The following is a 22436-nucleotide window of genomic DNA, read 5'->3' on the forward strand; positions in this document are numbered from 1 at the left end:
TAAAGAGGACTCTTCAGTTGTTTAGGAGAATGATGCAACAGCGTTTTAAAGGGGCACTATGTTGTTTTGGAAAAGAGTTCAAACTCATAATTTTAATATTCACAACATAAATGAGGTAATAATACTAACTCAGAAATATTTATTTTTTCCATAACTGAATAAAAAAGCAGTTTGATTAAAATAAGGTGCCCAGAACACTGTTTGAAGCTAGAAAGGTGGCAGGGTCCGCCAAATATAAACAAAGTGAAAGGTCAGTTTGTTTATTCAGTTTATTTAGGCATAAAAAAAAAATAAAAAAAATCAGTCAATGAAGACCTTTCTCTTCGAATTAAAGTCCCCAAAACTACATAGTGCACCTTTAATGTGAAGCTCCAGAAACGATTTGTCGACCTTTCATTTCTTTTCATCTTTACAGCTCAGTCATGTCAGAGTAACTGCTCCTGCTTCCGAATTTGCCACCAGCTTCCATCATATATTTACTTTTGAAATTTGAACAGTCTGGATGCAGACACAGACACGCGCACTTCATTCCTTCAGGGAACGTGACACAGCCTCACAGCGTGCTCTCACATCTATCAACACGTGTGTGTGCATACATACGTACACAGACGACGGTACTCTCTAGATTTTACATGGGGCTTGTGTAAGAACACATCGCTGCACACACATACATACACACACACAAATAGACACACATCATAAGGAGCTGCCTGGAGCTGAATCAATGATTAAATGTGGGCGTAAATAGATAAAATATAAACTGGAAAAATGAAAGAAAGGGAGAGGAAAGGAAGGATGCAACAGGGATATATATAGATGGAGACTGAGGTTTTGTCCTATTGAGTAAATAAGCCTGTCAACACTGAGGCTTTGATGATGGATGAGAGATGTATGTGTGTGTGTTGGTGTGTGTGCGTTTGTGACTGTGCTGCCTTCAGATCTGCCTTGAGCTCACTCCTGGGAAACACTCTGAGTCCTGCTTGCCAAAAGGTGCCAAAGGGAATATGTGATGTGTGTGTGTGTGTGCATATACAGAACACATGCACGGGAGTGTAATAACTGCGGGGTATTACCTAACTATTTACATCCATGTGTGTGTATGTGTGTTAGTGCGTGGGAAATAACATCTGGTAAAATGGTTTCACACGATTCAGATATTCTTTGCATGCCAAGCATACTGTTCATAGTGTGTGGTGCAACATATGACAGCGCCTGGATTTACACAAGCGTGTCCTTGTGTACATTGAGAGCCAGCCGCACAGCTCGTTAATGCAGACATGCAGCAGAGTGCAGAGGAGGAGTGGGTCTAAACGAACGCTTGGTGTGAGCGAGTGTTTAAATCAGCTGTCCTCTTCCTGCCCGCCTAACAAGACGAAAACTGTCAATTTCAGAAGTGTTCTTGAGGCTGTCAGTTCTGCCTCTATGCAACTCTGACAAGTGGCATTTTATATGTAGAGTATGCTGTAGCTGTGTGAGTGTGGGTGTGTGTTCAGCTGCCCTCACATGTTTCCTCTTAGCTCTGAAATGTGATCAAACACTGAGCAACTGGAGCAGAAAGGTAAGTTGCCAGTTTTTACTATCATTTCAGGTACCTGTTGGAGTCAAAAGAGAAGATAAGCAGTACTGATGCCATGCAGGGAATTTGAGTCTAAATAAATAATTGCAACAAGAACTAAACAATATGTACCAAGGCTGCCCGTAGTGGGGTCATAAACATTTGATACAAATTGATGTTTATGCTGTTTTTATTTTTTGTGAAGTCAAAAATGGTCTTTAAATATGTAGGATCCCTGATTATTGATTATTTTCAGGTAGAGTGGTAGGAAGTCAGTCACACAAGAGAACATGGCACTCCAGTAATACAGATGCACTGAGAGGTAAAGTAAAATGAAAAATTTAAAGAAATAAGAAAAGTTTTCATTTGTTTTTTTGTACCCGTTCTTAAGTCTAAACACAAGAGAGAAAACAATTAAGATCAGACTCAAAAAATTGATCACCGGAGTTGTTTGTTTTTGTCCTTTTTGTCTTGTAAAAGGAAAAGTTGGAGGAAAACAACTTAACAACACAATAGGTGCTTGCTTTTGGTGGTACGCCATTGAGTTTAGTTTTTGTCCTCTAATGGAAAACATTTGGGCACTCCTGTTAGTGTTTTTTAGACAAAAATAGTCAAATCAATGAGGAGACAAGGAAATTGTTATGCAATGTAAAATATCCCTTTGGTTCATTTCTGGTAATTCACTGTTTCACACTTTCCACTTTTTTTGTCAACTTGATGTCAAGGTTGGAAACAACAGGCAATCCTAGAAAATGAATTTGACTGTTCATGTATTAAATTAGACATCCGACACTCAGTCAGACTTAACATGTCTCGTTCTTTTTAGGTCACACTCATCAATGATGTGTGCAGGTAACAAAGTAAGAACAAATTAACCAAAAGCACCCGAAAGCCTGATATATCTTATTCATCTGGGTAGTAAAGTTGTCCAAAAACTACTAAAAACCGCTTTGCTAAAAACCACAGTTCCAGGCTGCTTTAGGAAACGACTGATTCTTAAAAATTAATGGGTATATTATTAAAAGTACATAGAAATTAATGGTTTGGGACCGAGAGCCACAGACAGAGTAGGAAAGTCAGAAAGTACGAGGAGACAGACTAATATTCTTTGTTTTGGTGTTTTCATGAAAGTTATTGACAATGAGAAAAATATAAAATAACAGCATTCTTATATTTGAAGAAAACATCTTTTAAATTTATCTTCAATCCAACGTCAGAAAGGATCAAATAGACCCAAACAACTGAAACAAACTAAAACAAAAAGTGTTCTGAACTTGGAAACCAACAAACCAAACTTGAAAATCTAAAACCCAAATCTGAAGTTCCAAACATTGGTTTCTCCTGGCTGTCAAAGGGGAAGACACCCTATTGCCTCTGTTTCAACAAGTCAATGGGCCTCGACCTTTTTAATGGCAAAGCCCTGGAGTTACTACTTGCTGCCATTAGCCACTCTGAGCTTAAGTGGGATAAATGGGCTGAAACGCAGCAACATCACAGCATTATCCCCGGAGAGAACTGAGGAGGGACGTTAACATGAGAGGCAGAAGACTGAGGCCTTTATTCATGGAGCCTACACATAGCAGCACTGCAGTGTGACACCTGTGACTTAATCCAGGTGGCGGCTAATGAAATTACAGTGATTAGGTGTTAAACATTTTATATTAACCACCCTGATTAGATTTAGTGGAAGTCTTGAAGTCGGAAGACTGAATATGGAAGACAAAATAGTCACCAACAGAGTTTTGGACAAGAAAACTGTTCAATAAATGTATATGAATTTGGTAAATTAGGCGGCAGCATTATAAACTGAGACTAGGACGTTAATGTTAAATCATTAATCAATTTATAAGGCTTAAACAGTTTTTTAAAAATGTCTTTAAAAAAGGTGCAATATGTAAGAATTGGCCACGTATTACGTCTATACATCTGTGGCTGTAGCTACTGTAAGCTTGTTAGCTCAGTTAGCCCTGCAGCTAGCTGTACTACCAGGTCAGTGTTGGTGTTTACACCACTAGCACAGGAGCTTTGGACCACTGGGAGAAAGAAGTTTTCAGACCCAGGATAGCATGCAAACTTCAGTAGACATCCCTGCAACACAGTACATAGACGTCTTTGACATGAAGCAAAAACTCTTATTTCTTCACATTCTGTTGATAATTTTATTTAACTTTCAACTGTTTTAAACTTAGATTTTTACATATTGCTCCTTTAAAAAATACAAAAAGACATTCTGATATTATTACATTTATCAAGTCATGTCATTATTTGTGTTATTTAGTTTATCAGTCAAGTAACTTGGTGTTCACTTTATCTGCTCTTTGAACTCCTGTGGTATGTAGCCTACTCCGATTTAGATCATGTCAGTGGTTAAAACAGTTCCAATGGTGAAAAGTCAGGCATGTTTAATATATTATTAATGATTAACCTATAATCGACTCTTAAGGCAGCCGAGTATCAGTTAAAGAAGATGCAAGAAATTCCTAGCTGAGACTCAGAGGTATCGACACAAAGTGCTACAAATTCCTTCACACAGCCAACATGCTATCAGCCCAAAAGTAATATCCAGTGAATAACTGATAAGAAGAAGAAAGACAAGTGAAGGTTGCCATACTGCTGCAATAAATTAGAAATTCAAGATCTCCGTCTGTGCGTTGACCTATTTCGTCATAAAAAGTTCACTGAGGTATGCGGCACTATATGGGACCTTTGAAGTATTGTTGAGGACACACACAGACACACACACATGGGTTCCTAGCTCCATGTTGTACACGTCAGCAGCAGCTTGTTTACCAGTTGAAGACAAGTGTGTGTTTATCTCGGGAGGAGTCGGTCGATAGCAGAAAAGAAACACTTCTGTTCTAACCGCTTGGCAACGCTCTGCGCTCTGTCTGCTCTATACGTGACTGGAGGCAGCGAGGCTTCGCCCGCAGGTCCCTCCTCACCACTTCACCGCCTGTCTTCATATCTCCAGGATCTCATTTCACCTGCAGTGCTTTTCTGTTGCTGCAGTCTGGCTGCTGCGGTCCAAATGTGGAACATCTGATTCTGAGAGCTGATCTACTGATGTCCAGCACATACTTGAGGATTAGAAATGTGTAATAAAATAATTTGGACCTCCTCCAGATTAGAGTGGCAATCTTCAAACATTGAGCAAAGCAGAGAAAACTTTAAACAATGCATGAAGAAGATCTCCACAAAGCTTCAGTTGACAACAGACATTTTTGTAAAGGTTTCTTTCAATGTTTTCTAATTTATGTCTGTTCTCTGTCAAGATCATCTTGTCTGTGTTTGTGATTCTTTAGAATAGGAAAAGCAAAGGTGTAAATAATAAAATAAACATCCCAGTAAACCATGATAGTAAGCCAACATGCAGCTGGAACCAGCTCTCCTTCATGGAGTACGGTCGTTTTAAATGTTCTGAATAATAAATGTGCTTTTCCTGCTCTGATAAGCCAAAACGTCTGCTGTGACAAAAGTAAATTATGCATGCTGGATTACTGTCATACTTGCTGTGTCCAAATTACTCACTTAATAGTTTAAAAATAAGGAGCAGTAAATCAATATTTTGGAATATTTGTCATCCTGCGTCATCACTGAAACACTGGTTACTTTCTACAGAATATGGAGCAGTGAATCAAGGAAGCCTATTGTGCACAAACAACTCAACTGCACACACTCAAATAAAATACAGTGCACTACTACAATAGTAGGCAAGGAGTAGTGTTGTCGCGATACTGGAATTTCTAACTTTAATTAGACTTCTAATAAGCATGGAAGAGGATTATATCACGCTAATGCACATTACAAAGAAAGGTGAGGTTATCCAAATCAAAGAAAAAGCACATTTAACCTTATTTTGGGGCAAATTCACCAAACATTTTAAGTGTTTTTTATTAGATTGGATGAATGTCCCAGCGACCGCTGCCCCAGGGTGTTGCTAAGATGATCGGCAAGTGTCAAGACTTTCCCAAACGACTTGTTCATATCTACAGAGGGAGCGGGTCCTCTTCAACCATGTACCTATAATGAGACCTCAGTGGCGCATAACATTACCCAGATCCCAGCAAATTAGGGTTTAGCCCCTGGCTAACTTAAATGGAGATAAAATGATTTAATCATGCAGCTCCTCTAGACTTTCCAAATGTTATTGGACCAAATGGATCAAATTCTGATAGTGAAACAAATCGATAAACGGCAGCTTTGGGAGGTGAAGAAAATGCATCCACCGTTTTACAGTCGCATCTTTCACAATGTAAGCTTATGGGGAAAAAGTCTTTCTGAGCCAGCGTGCATCACATGATAGTGTAATTACACTCTGTCCAATTGGCCTGAAAGCCTGATGCTCTTCCTGAGGCCCTCTCTTCCACAGAGAGTGGAAGAGAAGTCAGTGTTGCCCTGCCGTGCTTCTACAGTAATCCACAAATCCAAAATCACGTTTTAAGTGGCCATCGGAGAGGAGGGTGAGATGAGGGGTGTTCAGTTAGTTGCCACACTACCATATACCTCTAAATCCTTAATCCAATAATGTTATAAGCGACGCCTGTGCGTTTTTTCAGCCTATTCAAGTCAAGTGTCTGCTGCAGATTCACTGGACAGAAGTTCAGAAAAGGTATAAAATGCTTTCCGTCCAAGCTAAACCAGACTCTTTTCCTTGGTTCCTTAAAGGTTGCAGGTGTTTGTCATATCTGCACACATTTAGAATTAATGATATGCATTTGCATGTGACATACGCGTACAATATGTATCTGCAGCCAAGTGTTGCAGCAGAAATGGATTCCCTCATTCGTAGCAAATGAAATTCCATCAGAAAGGAATTCATCGAACACACAAGTATAATCCTGAGTTAATGTACAAAATGATTGCCTTAGGACTCACTGAGTAGTAGGATTATGCAGACAAGTCTGTACTCAGTGTATTTTTGCATTATAAAGAAGAGAATTCCATTCATCCGCCGTCACAAAATGACAGTTGTCACCTAACAGGACATACGGTGCGATGGGATACCACGCAGAACATTCCCATGTGATCTTTCATGAGTACAACAGCGTCAAAAGTGGGACGGTGCTTCTAACAGTGAGGGAAATCTCAGGACAGAAAAGGAAAAGAACGATAAAAGTTCAAATATAAAAAGAGAACAAGGCGGAGAGAGACATCGGAGAAGCCGAGACACGAAAAAGCAGGAAGTAGTTTAGGGTGGCAGTTTCACTGACAACAGGTCCCCCGTGTTTCTGAAGCGGCTGCGCTGACTGACAGTCACCAGATGGATTTTGATAAAGCCGACCTGATTGCGTGAGGATTTAAAGAATGCTGTAGTGTCTCCTCAACTGTGAGACTGCAGCAGCCCACAGCAGCAGACAGGTAGCCGGCAGCACAGGACAGGTGGATATCAAGGCAAGGCTTACACTGCAAAAAGTATCCATCTGCACAAATCCTTCAGTCACACATTCAGCTTTTTTTTTTCTCTCAAACTGAGAGACAACTTCTGCTGAGGTGAGTTCATCATGCAAGAAACTTGGTACGGCTGTTTAAGCTCACAGAAAGAGCAGCGACAATGTGCGCTCATTAGGAATAACACATCTCCAACTGATATAACGAATCTTATTACAGTTTCACACAACTTTATTTCTCATGTTTCACTTTATTTCTCAGGCTATGTTCAGACAGACAGCCTAAATCCTTCTTTTTTTTTGCATATCCAGATTGTGTCCTGATCGATTTTCGGAAGTCTTGACAGCAAAAAAGCACATGAAATGCGATTGTTTTGCAAAGCGGATCCAAACCACACCTGGAGGTGGTTTGATATGCACTTCAAATCGTTTTTTATTCAGATACACCTCAGTCCGGACGCTTTGGCCACTCATATTGGACTTCAGAGCGTTGGACTTTCATATCATTCGCAGAACCACAACGTTAAATCCAGAGAGACACAAGTGGATCAGAGCAGCAGAGCAGAATCTACTGCGACTAAAGGAGTAGTACAGAAACAACACAGAGCGACAGTCCGTGGACTCGCGCCAGAATTAACTGTCATCTCCACGACTTGACAGTGGGATTGTTCGAAGAGTGAAATGATTGATCATGCTTCCGTGTTGGAAAGCCACCTACGTTGTTACCAAAGTGACCCATGCAGACATTTTGGTGATGTTTGGACACAAAAATCCAATACAGTGCGGGCAGTCCAATTTGGTTTTCAAATCAAGATCCGTCAGCCTCCAGACAAACCCCAGACATAAATCTGAGGAGAAACTGGAGGGTTTGTTTCACACCTGAAAACCTCTGCACGGCTCTGTATGGAGTCTTTGTTATTATGGATTGAATGTTTTGTTCTTCACACATTTTTAATCCTGTTATTTTTGAGGTGATTACCCTGCCCCCGGTCAGCTCATGATTATCAGCTGATCCTCAGCTGGTTCAGATCAACTCGATCTTTTGTGAGTAATTCAATGGAAAAGCATTCATCTTAAAAACGAGGATATCTCACCTACTCGCCTTCAAGCTTGTATTTTGCAGCTCATTTAACCATTCACATGTGCATACAAAATAATTAACCGCAAAGTGAAATGACTTATTGATTATGTCGATCAATTTCTGTGCCATGAAAAGCAGCAGGACGTGCGTTATTATTCTGCACAAATGAATGAAAATTGAAGGTAGTTTGGTGGAGGACAACAAGAGCTCAATCATTAAAGCTATTAAAGTCTAGACCAACACAAGGAAGTGAATAACCTGCAGTGTTGTCAGCCAACCTTGGAACTAAAGCCAAATCACACTTTCATTTTCTTCTAAAATAAATATTTCTTCTGGTTTGTTTTGTTTTAATATCTTACACTTGTCTTTACAACTTTCACACAGTTCATGCTACATTTATTTCTTGGCATTTTCCATTAACAGTGTACTATTTTCATTCCTCCTTTCACGCCAATTCTGCTACTATTATAATTGTTCCAAACTTATATTCATCCATTTCTACTTGAAATGATCTCGGCACTGTGGGGTACATGATATGTGATGACCTTAATTTGTGTATTCTTTATTTTTTTTTTTTTATTTTGTATCCTTTATCTGGCATATTGTTTCTGCAATATCCCAAGACTCATTGAAGTTTTATTTCAACTGAGCTGCAAGAAAAATGGCATCTGGCCATGAAACATGAGATCAAAACAAGTTGATTTGCATTGGAAAAGACGTAATTATCTCATCCTATTTGCATAATATATCCAAGAGGAAGATTCCCAGACCAGTTGACTTAGCGTCAAAGAGTATTTTTTGCAGTGTAATGCACCAAGTCTCTGCTCTTCTCTTTCCCTCTTTTCCTTTCCCTCTCATCTCAATCCCTCTCCCCCCCATGTTCCTTCATCATCATATCCTTCCTCTCTGAGGCAGATAAAGAGAGACTGACTCACGCCCATGTCCAATTAGCCCAACATGTGACTGGACTCAAAGCAGGAATCCAGGATTTTCCCTCCTGCTGTGTCACAGATTCACATTCATGTAGATGGCTTAGCCTAAGACGACCCTCCAACTTCGTCGGCTGAATGTATTAACGTGCAACCTCGCTGTCTCGGACTGTTTTCTCACCTTCTGTTGATGTCTGTCTCTGTGCAACGAGACAGTATCTGCAGCCCTGAAGGCTTCTCTAGTCATTTTCAGCAATGACATGGAGTTCTCCTTCACCTCTTGTTTTCTCTGACTTTCTGCTTTTTGTTTTTCTGCCTCTTCTGCTCTCCCACATTATGTGCTGATGTCTCTCTCACTCTCATCCACATGCTCTCTTCTGTGTCTCTCTCTCATTTGGCCAGGTAACAGCGTTTAGAGAGCTGAGAACAAACAGAACACCCACACTGCTCACTTACGTCAGTGGAGCAATTTTCTACCAAAAAGACACTTTGACATGAAACAGCTAATCTCTCTCCCTCTCTCCCTCTCTCTCTCTCACACACACACACACACACACACACACACAGTACTGACACTTCAAGTCTCCTCTATCCTGCAGCTCATCACAGACGAGCTGTAACAGCCAAACGTGGGACGAGACACCACACACCACACAAAACAAGCCTCTACAGTAGCCTCTTGGATGAGAAGTGGGGGGGGGGGGGGGGGGTTGATGGGGAAGGAGCGGGGTGTCACTAGCAAGGCAGTTCCCATGGCAACATACAGGTGACTCACCAGCCGGTGATGCAGTTGCCGTGACAACCTGCGGTGTGTAGCATCGCTATGGGAGCAGAGTGAAAGGGAAGAGCACATTGTGGGTGTTTGTTGTCGTGGGTGTTCGAGTGCATCGCCGCAGACCGAACAAGTGATGAGACGCAGAAAACAGCATCGACTGAAAGGTCCGAGGCTGCAGGGTTAACTCACACTGGTGTGAAGACAGTGTGGACGCCAGTGGAAATGTGAACTGAAGTCACCTCCGCTGTAAAACCTTGTTTGGTAAGGATTCATATGCCAGGAAGTGGTGGGAAGTAAAACATCAGAACTCCTCATTCTGAATGCATTTAAGCCACAGTCAAAGCACTGAAGGTGCTTTGTATTAAAGTGGAATGTTATTGAAGCTGCACTAATCAATATTTTTATATAAAAAAAGATTAAATGCTTATGCAAAATATGAAAAGGTCACAGTGATGAGCTCACAGGTGATTATCAGCTCCCCACAGCTCTGCAGAGAGTTTTAGCATCTTTCAGTTAATTGCTTTGATTCGACTGTTGAGATTCAGCATCAAACTGATTTTAGTGAAAGCTCTGACAAACCTACAGACAGTCAGACTAGCCACAGTAGTTAGTGATTAGCTGGTGAACACTGTGGAGCAATAAGCAGTTAAATAGCCATATATTTCATATATACCATATATACCATTTCACCATATTATGGTGGCAAGTTTACAAACATTAGTCAATTATAACTGACTACATGATTAAATGCTGTACTGACTTCATCATTAACAGCATATGATGCTGAAATCCACCAAAACATGTGTTTTGAATGATTACGTTTACTAAGGCATGAATAGAAGCCGACCAGCTATCAGATCTGCTGCAGAGTACGTTTTTTATTGTTATTTTTAACAACAACATTGTCAACTCTTTAGCAGTTCCAGAAAATTAAAGAATGTTTAGCTAGCTTTAAACTGGAGGAGAGAAAATTACAAAGACCGGCGGGATCTTTTGAGGTGGAGCATTTTCTTGCATGTTAATCAAAGCCTACATTGCCCACAATGCAACTGAACAGCAGACAGTTTGGTCTGAGGTTCTGAGTTATGTTAGTTTGCGCTCCAATGTAGCCTCGGGCCACAAGCCTTGTTCACTTTAACTTCACACCTTCAGATTTCATTCAATTTCAAACTTGTCGTCTTCAGACCCAACTGATGCCGACTCAAGTGACATCGCTAGAGGCAGTTTATCAGACTTCAAACAGCTCCCTCTGGAGCCACAAAAGGCTTCAGGAAACTTTTTTCACATATGCAGCAGGACTCCCTCACACCTGTAAACAGAGTCTGATGTGTTAAATCGAAGGCGTTCCCCCTTTGAGATGATATTCATGAGGTGATAAGGTGTCTGTCCGGTGGGAACTTAAAATAAACAATGATAAACAAGCACGCTGGTACCAAACAGTAGGTATTTGGAACTCACACATTTGTGATTCAGACAGGACTTGCATACGATCTGTACATCCAATATTAAAATCAGCCAAGCTCCCCTAAAGAAATAACACCCCGACAGTGCTCGAGGCATAAATTCAACAATATATGTATCCCAAACAATGATGTTCTCACTCTCACCCACATTTTCCACGCCTGTTTACTGCCATGAAACTTGAATAGACAACACGTTTGGTGGTTCAAGTCTTCAAGTAAAGTCGTGATCATAACAACAGCGGGACGTTCATATGGATTCTTGCTCGTAAACACAGTCAAGATGGAAACACTGGAAGGCACCATATGTTCCAAACCAAAAACAAAGCGTGTCCAAAGATCTACAAGAGTCCAGTAAGAGAAAACAGAGCAAAAGCCCTTTGCAGTTTTGACTTTGCAGTTTTGGTTGGTTCTGCACGGTTAGCTAATCCAGTGGCACACCGGACTGACTGCAGCTCAATGACTGTACATTTTTTGTAACGCAGATGTGTTATATCTTTTTAGATTGTTTTTTTATATTCACACCACTTACTTGCTGCATCTTTTAAAAGAAGAAGAATACACCAGCGGCAGGAGCTGGATGAGGTTTTGGAGGAATCAACCCCACAGGTGCCCCCTAATTTAAAAAAAAATTCAAAGGTGCCCTCTTCGATGCTCCTATGGTAGGGTGCCTTTTCTGCATGTCGGTGCCCTACTGCATACAACTGGTGCCCTTTTTAATTGTTTAGCCCCTGCCCCTCAATCATGAGTCCGCCAGCACAGACGTTCCAAAGAGCCCCTTCAATTTTTGAAAACTAAAATTCCTACATTGCATCTGTACTGTGAATTCCTAGGATAGCGACGGTGTCATCTGTGTCTGAGCATTAATAAAGTGTAGTTTTGCCCTACCATTGCGTGGACAGGCGTTGAGCCGGTGGTTGATATCGAGGGAGCAGGGTTTGCGTGTGACGGCTGTGGTCACCGACTCGTACGGGTTGTCCTCGTCCTCCGGCAGGAAAACATCCAGAGATGGAGAGGTGACGATCTCCGCTGAATGCTTTGAATCCTGGGAGAGAAAAACAGAGAAATAAAAAAACATTGAACGCATCACATTATCCAGCGTGAACTCCAGCAGTGTCCAGCAATTACTGTATATTATTAATTATGTACTGCAGCCATGCTGGCCTATTAAGCCTTCCAAAAGACCCATAAATGATGCATTATGTTAATTAATAGTGTTTTCAAAGCAAAGTGAGGAGCCCTTTCAATGAGTTCAGATGCACAACGTTAGACCAATGAGAGTCAATTTGGAGTTTATGAGCCGCATGTCAAAGTGCAGCAAGAGATATTTGATTTCGGCTTGCAAAAGAGTGGTAAACAGTCTTAAACCAGGGCCAAAGGTGTCTGTTTGTTCACCTTCATCTGAGGTGAATCTTACGGCACAAAAAAAAAAAAAAAACAAGCAAACACATCGGCTCAGAAACCTCTCAGTTCAGCTCAAGGCTATTATTCAAGTTCAACCACATCTACACAGCTAGATTATCATGAAAGATTCAGGCCAATGTTCAAAGTAAACACTGGAAGAAAGAAAAGTTCAAACTATTTCCAACTCTTTATTTTCATTCTTTTGAATCCCTGTAGAGTCTCCTAATGGTCCCTTCAGGTCTTTTGGGGTTTTGTTTTCTGTGATCAATAAGGTTTTGCTGGAGCTTTTCTTAAAAGAGAAAGAAAGTCTCAAGTACTCAACGTTCATCTGCTATAAAACTGTTGAGACTAGCAGAGATTAAAGATAAATCACAGCCAATCTTATGTTTATTTACTTGCTGTCAAGTGCCCAAGTGCCTTAAATGAACAGGAGATTGCAGTGAAAAACTTCTGACATTTTTTGGTTAAAGGGCTGTTTTGTGATAAATTTGCTGGAAAATCTCTACACTGCAAACATTTGTGATATTTTAAAGATATGTTTTATAATGTAGAACATTAAAATGTGAGATACCACGGCTTGTTTTCAAGTTGTTAACTTCGCTGCAGATGAAAGACGTGGCTGTTGATAAACTCTGCAATAGCTTCAGGGTCTCATCACATGGTGCGAATAAATTTCAAAAAAGAGCAAAACAACTGCTGAGAAACAGAAAAAAATTCTCTCACAGCATCAACAACACAGCTAAAAGTCAAAACAGCGTCTATTTTGGCTCACCTGTTGGCTGAGCAATTCCAGTCGGCAGCTGAAATTGTTTTACAATGAGGTGCCCTTCTTTGAAATATATCTTTAAAAGTTTCATTTCTACCTTGTCTACCACTGAGGTTTCCAAAATGTGAAAAAGTAGCACAAAATAATCAAAAATAAGTTCTGTTCTGGTTTACGTTTTTTGGCTTAAACGGGCAATAGACAACTTTTTTGCTTTAACTTTCATTCCGAAGTAAATACCGACCATCTGCATATAGATTGGTTCCCTGTAAACCTCTCTTTCACTATGCTATTGCTTCTGCCACCAGGCTCGATTTTTCACAAAAAAAAGAAGGAGGGATTGCAGCACAATTGAGGCCTGTTTTCCCTGGTCGCTATCCTCGGGTAACAGGGGGGGACAACTGGAATGATTGGAAACTCTGCACTGCAAAAGAAAAAGAACCTCACTGATGGAGGAGGCAAAGACGACAAAGAGGGAGCGTGAGGGAGTCAGAGGTTAAACACGAGTGAACGGACGGGCATTCACTCGATGGAGAGCCCCAATCTTGTGTCAAAGTCTGCTCCCTTACTGATTTGTGCAACTATGGTTGTTTTTTTCTTTAGACAGTAGCCAGGTTGTTAGCAGAAGCCACGTTGCTAACGCTGTCTTCGTGACAGCGGCAACAACGGTTATACCACAGGGAAATAAGGGGAGCTGGGAATTAGAAAAGTTGGGTCTAATGGTCTGACCACGTGACGAATCTCAGAACCGAGGGAATAAAAACATCAAGGCAACCAGGAAGTATGAGACCATCTCTGAAAAGAGTGTATACAGGCTAATTTGTATTCTTAGTTGTCTACTAGTTTAGAAATGGTTCTCTGCTGTCCAAATACCCAATAAGCCTCCATCTACTCTCCCTGCACCATCCTTTAAGCCAACAACAATAACCTGCAGTTGACTGAAAACTGGAAGTAAAGTTCTCCTACTTGAGTTACTTAAATATGGCTCAGTGTCCGACTCTTTCAAGTGACTTTCAACTTTCAGTTGAGTTTGTATGAATTTGTCTGTGAATCTGCACCATCCACCTGTAACCTCAGTGTGATCTCTACAACCTCTGTGGGATGAGACACACCAAGTCCATTCAGCTGCAGGTCCTCAACCTACAGTCCATCTTTGTTGTACACCCTGCATCCCTCGCACAGGTCATCCCCTTTTCTCCTGGCTTGTCCTCTCTTACTCTTAACTCTCCTGTGCAGGAAAAATGAAAATGTATCATCTGTAAATGACGGATACAATTTAAAAAGTCCATCCATTTCATGATACAGCTGGGACATCTTACCACTCCTCCTCCGAAGAAAGGTTATAAATCCCACCACACACACCAGAAAAAAGCACATGTCATTTTTCTTGATAGTTCCTCAGACTGTTAATAGGAAGGATGTTCTTGCTTTACTTTTCTTAATTAATGCTGTTGCACTTTTTGTTGCGTGAAGCTCATTGTAAGTCTCTTTGAATAGAATGTCTGCCAAGCGCCTAAATTGTAATTTGCATACTGAATGAAATACATCAATGACTTCTCACAACAGGGACTTGCAGCATTCTGAAAGGATCTCTTCATTTGGTGATGATTAATTCAGAGTAACATGTAAGGAAGTGTTTCTTTGGGACCTTTATATAACAGTGTTCTCTTCTGGTGTTTGAGGAGAATTTCTGATTGCGTTTCGTTGCAGCATTGGTGAAAAGGTTGAGCCCCAAAGGGCTCCGACAGAGAGCTGAGGACCAAAAGGTCCCTTATCTCTGAGGCAGATGTGTTCCCAGAAAGAATGAAAAACAAGACTGAGTGATGTGAAGCTGGGGAAAAGGTTACAGGGGCGAGCGTCATTTCAGCCAAAGAGACAAAACATTACTTTCTCGCGAAGCCGCCTCTGGGTGTCTGCCTTTTTCCCATAACGCAACACTCCATCATCATTTCTCCAGTGTCAGCTGGCAACCTGCCCCTGGTTGTACCCTCCTAATGGGATCAGTTGGCGATAAGTTGTGGGTGTGGCTACGCCTGTTCTCAACCCCAAACTGCATACTTCTCTTCTCCCTCTTCGCCCTCTCCTGACCTCCTTTCCTCATTCAACAGCCATTACTCTTCCTGTCATCTTCTGCTACTACATTACCCAGACTGCAACAGGCCATCAATCACACCCAGAGCACACTCAAAACGGATTAATCATTCTGGCTGACAGAGCAATCAGTCCCTTGATGATTTCTCTCACTTACACCCTCTGCACTCAATCTGAGACTTATTTTACACTGCACTTTATTAAAAGGCCAACAAACTGCCCCCCCCCCCCCCCCCCCCCCCCCCTTTCTCTATCTCCATCAGCACTCAATTAGACTGCTATTAAGAGTTAATGGCGCCCAGTCAGTCTTGTATGCTTTCGCTCAGCAGGTGGCCCAGCCTCAGCTGATGCTGATTTAACGTGACAACCTGGTTAGCTGCAGACTTCACTCACAGAGCTGATGGAAAGGCTGAGAGCACTCTGATGGAGCCATTAAGACCTGCTGGCAGTTCATCGCTCTGTTCACGGACATAAAAAACTCGATTTCGTTTTATAAACTCATCTGACAGCTCAGATTAAAGGTGCAATGAATCATCTTCGGATTAATTCTGAGACTTTAGCATAATTGGGATTTGAGACCATCAAGACGCTAATCTGCATCTCATACAGTGTGTTAACATGCACTTTGAGAGCCTGGTTACAGTTGGCTTTCCGCCATCTATACCAGAAACCAGGTTTACATAATTAGGGGCAGGGGATCAGACAAACATGATTTTTCCAGCTAGATTTCTTGAAGTTAACGCCTAACAGCCTTATGCATGTATGCATGTGCATGACACAAGCTGTCAGACTTGGAAGTAGCACTGTGACCAGTCCTGTCTCCTCCCATGTTTGAAACAGAGCATACCAACTTTCACCCTCCAACAGGCTGAAGAATTCTTTCATACATCCGTCTGTCCTGTTGCTAAATCCAAACCAGTGTGCTGCTAAATAAGATCTGGATTTGAGGATATTATATGACATGTCCTCTGGTCATGACTGTTTGTTGTGCTTTGTATTTCTATGAATATGTGTCATACGTGTAACTGTATGTATAACCTGTGTGTAAACTTTTTAAAGGGAACTGTCAAAGGATGCAAAATGAATTTCAGTGTAAACCGACAATAAGGTCGTATCGTACCGTATCATACCATATCGTATTCTATCGTACCTATTGTATCGAATCGTATCGTATAGTATCATATTGTATCTTAACATATTGTAACATAAGGTATTGTATCATACCGATGTGACGCTGGTAATCAGGGTTCACTTCCAGAGTCATGCATATAGTTTGGTTTGGTAAACAAGTTCTTCGGTTTCTTTGGGTTAAATGTTGATCATATAAACATGCCCTGTCTCACACTTCAAGAGTTTCCTACACATAGACTTTACTTGGGCCGGCCGCCCAGGTATATTAATGGCTGGCCAAGTCTATTTGCTGGCCCATTTTCACTCTTATTTCTCTATCTGTCTGACAGAACACCGTTCGCAATCGATTAACTAGTGGACAATCTGCCCTTGCTCTACCCCTCCAGTCTACTGACAGTCCCTCATGCTCTGCAGAGAAACAGAGAGAGAGACAGACAGAGAGAGAGAGGGCCCTTCTGCATTTCTTAACCTTAAAAATGTGCCTAAACATAACCATCATAAACAAATGACACTTGCTACAAGCAGACATTGTTCGCAAAATACATTCAGTAGTAGAAAGTCAATTTTACAGATTCATATAGTATCCACATTTTGACAACTTTGACAACAATACAACAATTAGCAGCGTTTCCTCACAATGTAGATAGAAAACCTAATCAATCCATCTTACAAATCGTATTTGCTGTTACAAATTAGCTGCATGTCAACATAATTTCTTGGAGACAGCAACACATACAGTACACACAGCATACACATAGCACTGCATCCTCCTTGCATTCAAAATTATTCCATTTGAACTGAAATCATCACAAAGCAGACCAAAGAAATCAAAGTCAGATTTGATCTCTGAGTCTTCTCTCATTACAGAGCCTGTCATCTCACAGCACCATCAGCCCTTTGAGATCGTAATTCTTCCAAAGTAATGGCAGAGGAGAAACCTCATTACTGATGGCTGCACGTAAACACAGATTTGCGGTAAATCTGTTGTCCAATTTCCTGCATAACCTGATTCCTACGAGCAACCTGCTCCCTTGTATGGGTGTAATCATGTTGCAGTGTGTGCGTGTATCACCGGTAGGAAATGCAATAGATTGCTCCAAGGCACGAAGCTGGATGAGCAGTTCCTCAGAACAAACCGAGATAACATTTCCAAGTTGCTGGAAGTGAACGCAGTTTCAAATGGAAACAGAAACAAAAGAAATCTTTGCCTTTGGAACAGGAAGTGACAGGATTAATGGTACATTTAGTCCTGATTTAAAAGTACAACAGCAGCTCTTAATATTTCCGATGTACTAGAGCTGAGAGGTCGACGCTACCAATCATCTCAGCCTCATTTGTTTACAGTAATTAAAAAGATGTCACCATGAATTAACAATGAAAGTCGGAAGTTTTCAAAATGCCACAGGTACGGTAGCATCATTAATAAAAGCAGTGAAGAATGAGAGCTCAGGAAAGAGATTCCTCTGTGGTGTCTACAGGGAGAAATGAAATTATTAAAATGAAAAGGAGAGAGGGGAAAAGAGATAGAAAGCAGGATATGATTGAGAAACGTGCCATACGGGGAATCCTCCATAACTGAAAATTAATTTCTCAATCTTCCTCTGTGTGTTCGCTCTCTTCTTCCCTACCCCTTCATCACTACTCCAACCTCTTTTCACTCTCTTTCACGTCTCCATTCATCTCAAAATCTCCAGATTCCATCCCGGCAGCTTAGGAAGAAACAGAAAGAGAAAGAGCGTGGCCAAAGCTGACAGGGGTAACAAAACCAAATCGCCAAAAGGAAAGGGAGGAAAAAAAAAACACAGCTAGATCAAAGAGGCCAGGATCCATCTCAACACTTACTTTGGAGTTTGTGTCAGTTAATCCCGAGGAGACGAGCACGAGACAGACAGACAGGCGGGGAAGAAGAAAATGAGTTGGAGCTGAGGAAGGGAAGCGGAGGAAGTGGGAGTGCAGTGCGTTTGGAGCAGGGACTTCCTCACACACACAAACACAAGACAGACACAGAAATGGGAGTCAAGTGCAGGCAGCATGCTTGATTTCTCACACACAGGACGGCAAGAGTTTCCAATTCAGCTGCATTGAGGTGAAGGTGCAAGTTTGAGCAATTCCCCTCGCCAGCGGAAAAGTACTCTGCACTCCATCTCGAAAAGGATAGCCACTGCAAGGAAATCCCTCACGCTCAAGGCCGCAGCGAAGCCCGGGAGCAAACCAAAATCTGGAGGTGAAATTAATCCAGCAGTGTGGCAACAGGTTTAGCTACCTGATATTTTAACGTGCGCTCGATCTTCTTCCGGCTCGGCCCTGGAGGGGGTCGGATGGCTTTAAAAAAGTGGGAGAAGAGCCTTCACGCAGTTCGATATGAGTAGTCGACTCCAACAAACAAACACACTCAGTCTTCATTCATTTCCCTCCCTTGCCCTACACCCTCCCGCCCCCCCTTCCCTCTCTATCTTTCAGGGCAGAGATAGCACACAGAGAAACTTGTGTCTGAGCTGCACAGGAAGAGAGCAGACAAACAGAGGCCTCCTCTGGCCACTAATTAGCAGGTCGTATGCAGCTCCCGTCCAACTGCAGGGGCCAGATTAAACGTTTGGGAGTGTGTGTTTGACTGTGTGTGTGTGAGACGGCGCCTGCACATGTGACCAAAGGATTGTATGTAACGGTGTGTGATTATATCTGTTTGGTGTTTGTACGTGTCTGCCTGCGTGCAGCAGATATAGCTAATGTGGGATCATGTGAGGGCTTATGTGCATACTTTTATCTGTGTTTTCTATGCATAAATGAGTCTGCTTGTATTACACAGTATGTAGTGTGTGTATGTGTGTGTGTGCCGGGCTGATAACTCAAATAGGAAATGTGCTGTTGCTTTGGTCACGTCCGACGAACTTCTGACAGTCTTAAATCCTGTGACTCTCTCTCCCTCTGTTTAACCCTATACTGTAACGCTGACGACCCAAGCCACTGCCTCATACACTGTGCACAGAGTTCATAGGCCATCAGATATGAATGGAGGCTATAATTTGCTGGCATTTCCTCATGGAGGCTATTTGATTAGAGAGAAAAGGGAGGGGTGGACACAAAAGAGGACAATGGACCCTCTGAGGCCCTCAATGAGGGGAGAGGTGAAGTCATGAGAGGACTCACTGACCAAAATAGAGAGATGAAAAATGAAGAAATTGAAAACACCAGTACAGTGCTCATTCAAAACATTACAGATTATCTGGTAATGTGAGGGGTCTACAGATCCAGTCTTAAGCCTCCTCCTAATATGAAACATGTCTGTAATCATCCAGCTTTGAAATGGTGAATATCAAAGAATTGTTCCTGAGATATGCGAATAACAGACAAACAGACAGAAAGATTCCTTGCTTTATAGGTGAATGAAAGGAGGCAAAAGCCAGCCCACTCTTTAACTCTTTTGCAGCTTTTTCTGGACAATCAGCAGTTTATCAATCCGCCCAGTTCTTCTGTGCAGTATCTTCAAACTACAAACTGTGATGACAAGACCTCATGAAGCTGCTCATAGTCACTGCATCATACTCATTTTTTATATTTCTGTTTAAACAAGATGTGTCTTCAACTTTAGAGGTATTGGTGTATTTTGGGGAAGAGTCAGGCCAACTATATCGCTTTGGTTATTTGCAAGAAAGTGAATAATCATTTCACCCAGAAATGTTGAAGTGAACTCAGAAAGGGAGAGGTAGAGAGGTTGAAAAGAGATGAGAAATACAGTGGAAGAGAGAGTGAAAAAGATGAAGAGAAGTGAGGATGGTCAGAGCAGCGAGCAGGGATTGCCTTGTAGAAATGGATTTCCCTCCATGGCTCGCTAATCCCACAGAAATCAGCTAGCTGGGCCACACATGGGACACTGACAGTCACTCCTCACAAAATAACACCCTTCACATTCTCCATGATGGCTTCTGTACTGAGCACAGCTTAAACTGTGGCTTCCCCTGGCTCCACGCTAAATCCCACAGACACGGCAACCAGCCAGAGCGAGAGGCTGCCGACTGAGAGCCATCACTGCTGTGTGACTCAACTTTTAACTTTAACTGCAAACCTGACAACTATGATAGTCTGCAAAGATAGGCTACACTAGATATACAATACAGTTTGACGTTCTATACAGCAAAGAAAAATCTATATATTTCTGACCATACACTCATGTGGAGTATTTAGTTTAACCAAAATGTCTGGCAAAACATTCTGGCAATGGTCGGTTGAAGCTACAGCCCATAAGGACACTGTTGCTGGCCTGAGTTGCTGCACCAACAATTCTACTGAACTGCAGTCAAAATCTGACACATCAATAGCCGCCAAGTGTATTCAAAGCTTTGGCAGGGTAGCTTTCACTCCTTTCCATGAGTTTGTGTTGGATTCGCAAAACTATGTGCAGCCCACACTGCCAAACAACCTGCAACAGGATAAGGATTTCCACTTCACAAAACCAAAATCATTTAAATCTCTCAATGTTAGCATGCCTGCAGCCAGCACCATACAGTTGATTGCTCCACGGAGGTCGAAAACTTGAAGTCAGGCATCATCATTTTCATCGATATTTGTGTAATTAATCAGCTGGTTGGATAAGTTGTTGTTGGCGATAGCTGGGCTTTTTTCACTGTCTTGGTTCATGTTTACTTAGCATTAGCAGCCTGGCAGCAGCCCACCCTGCAGACACCCAGCCTGTTTGCTCTGCATAGCCCAGAGACACTGGCAGCTGCTTCAGAGGATGAATGACCCCAAGAGCAGCAGCAGCAGACTGGGAAGGAGGCTGAAGAGGTCGGTGTGTTTACCAGGGAAACTACAGGTCATAAACCACCATAGTTAACAGTTTGAGCCAAGCGTAGAGAAAGCAAGAGCTTTGCAAGAAATGCAGTGAGATCATAACAAAGCGTAAACGACCCTAAATCGATAGTTCTGCCTCTTTACCCATACATCCTGAATTTATCTTCTGCAAAGTTGAACTGACTTCCTCTTGGATTCACTTCATCCAATAAAACCTCCATCTATTTCTCTGTGTTTGCTGCAGATCCACCAGAAAGTGATTAGAAAAACACTGGAACTACAGAATGTTTGCGCTAAAAATCAGTTTCCTAATCCAGTTTTAACCCAGATTTTTGCGTCAGTTACTTTTTATGTTCATTTTTACTGGCTCCCTAAAACTGGAATAAGATTAAAACAATAAAATGAAGAGGCACTCTGTGACTGTTTTGCTGGATGAGCTCTCCCTGTTCTTTATAGACCAGGCAGTACATTTAGCGATGGCTCAGTGCTAAAAATGACTTCCTATTTATTACTTTTATGGGTAACTCTGTTTTTTATATCTCAATCATGATACAGGGAAGTGCTTTAGAGGATGCTTACAGCTCCCGTCAGATTCACAGCAGCCTTTAACACACACACACAGACATCTTGCTGATGTGCCAACTGCACAGCTTGACAGCTGATCTGCCCTTGTTTTTGATGGGCTTTGTTTTTGGGGTGGTGAAATATGGTGTTCGGTGTGTTGGGGCTCCCAAAAGCACTTCTTTGTTTTTGACAGAGGTATTGTAGGTTCTGTAACTGTCATTTTAACCACAGAAAATCCATAGTATATCTGACATCATACAAAATTTCAGGGACCACATCTTCCTCTATGAAGCCATCCAGTTCTAACAGTTTTTAGCTGGTTTAGGAAATATCTGTGAGGACGCCATAAATCTTATAGATAGATAAACAGACTTAGCCCAGAGAGAAAAAAAACAGAAAAATAACAAATAAGGTGAAGGAAGAAAGGTCAGAAAGAGGAGAATAAACTGGAACATTAGACCTGAAATTATCCGTTACAAATTCAGTCTCCTTGAGAAAACCATTAAGT

At 41.7% G+C, this 22436-nt stretch overlaps 1 protein-coding gene across 4 annotated transcripts in view; it reads right to left on the bottom strand.

The window, feature by feature from the left end:
• The window catches only part of anks1b (ankyrin repeat and sterile alpha motif domain containing 1B), a 236862-nt gene that overhangs the window by 106020 nt on the left and 108406 nt on the right, over positions 1-22436 (bottom strand). For all 4 annotated transcript variants that reach the window (XM_073480861.1, XM_073480860.1, XM_073480858.1 and 1 more), the window contains one exon: positions 12076-12232. In XM_073480861.1, coding sequence (XP_073336962.1) covers positions 12076-12232 — 157 coding nt within the window. The remainder of the gene's footprint in view (positions 1-12075; positions 12233-22436) is intronic.

This window comes from Pagrus major, chromosome 14 (assembly GCF_040436345.1).
Source record: "Pagrus major chromosome 14, Pma_NU_1.0".
In the NCBI taxonomy this organism is placed as follows: domain Eukaryota; kingdom Metazoa; phylum Chordata; class Actinopteri; order Spariformes; family Sparidae; genus Pagrus; species Pagrus major.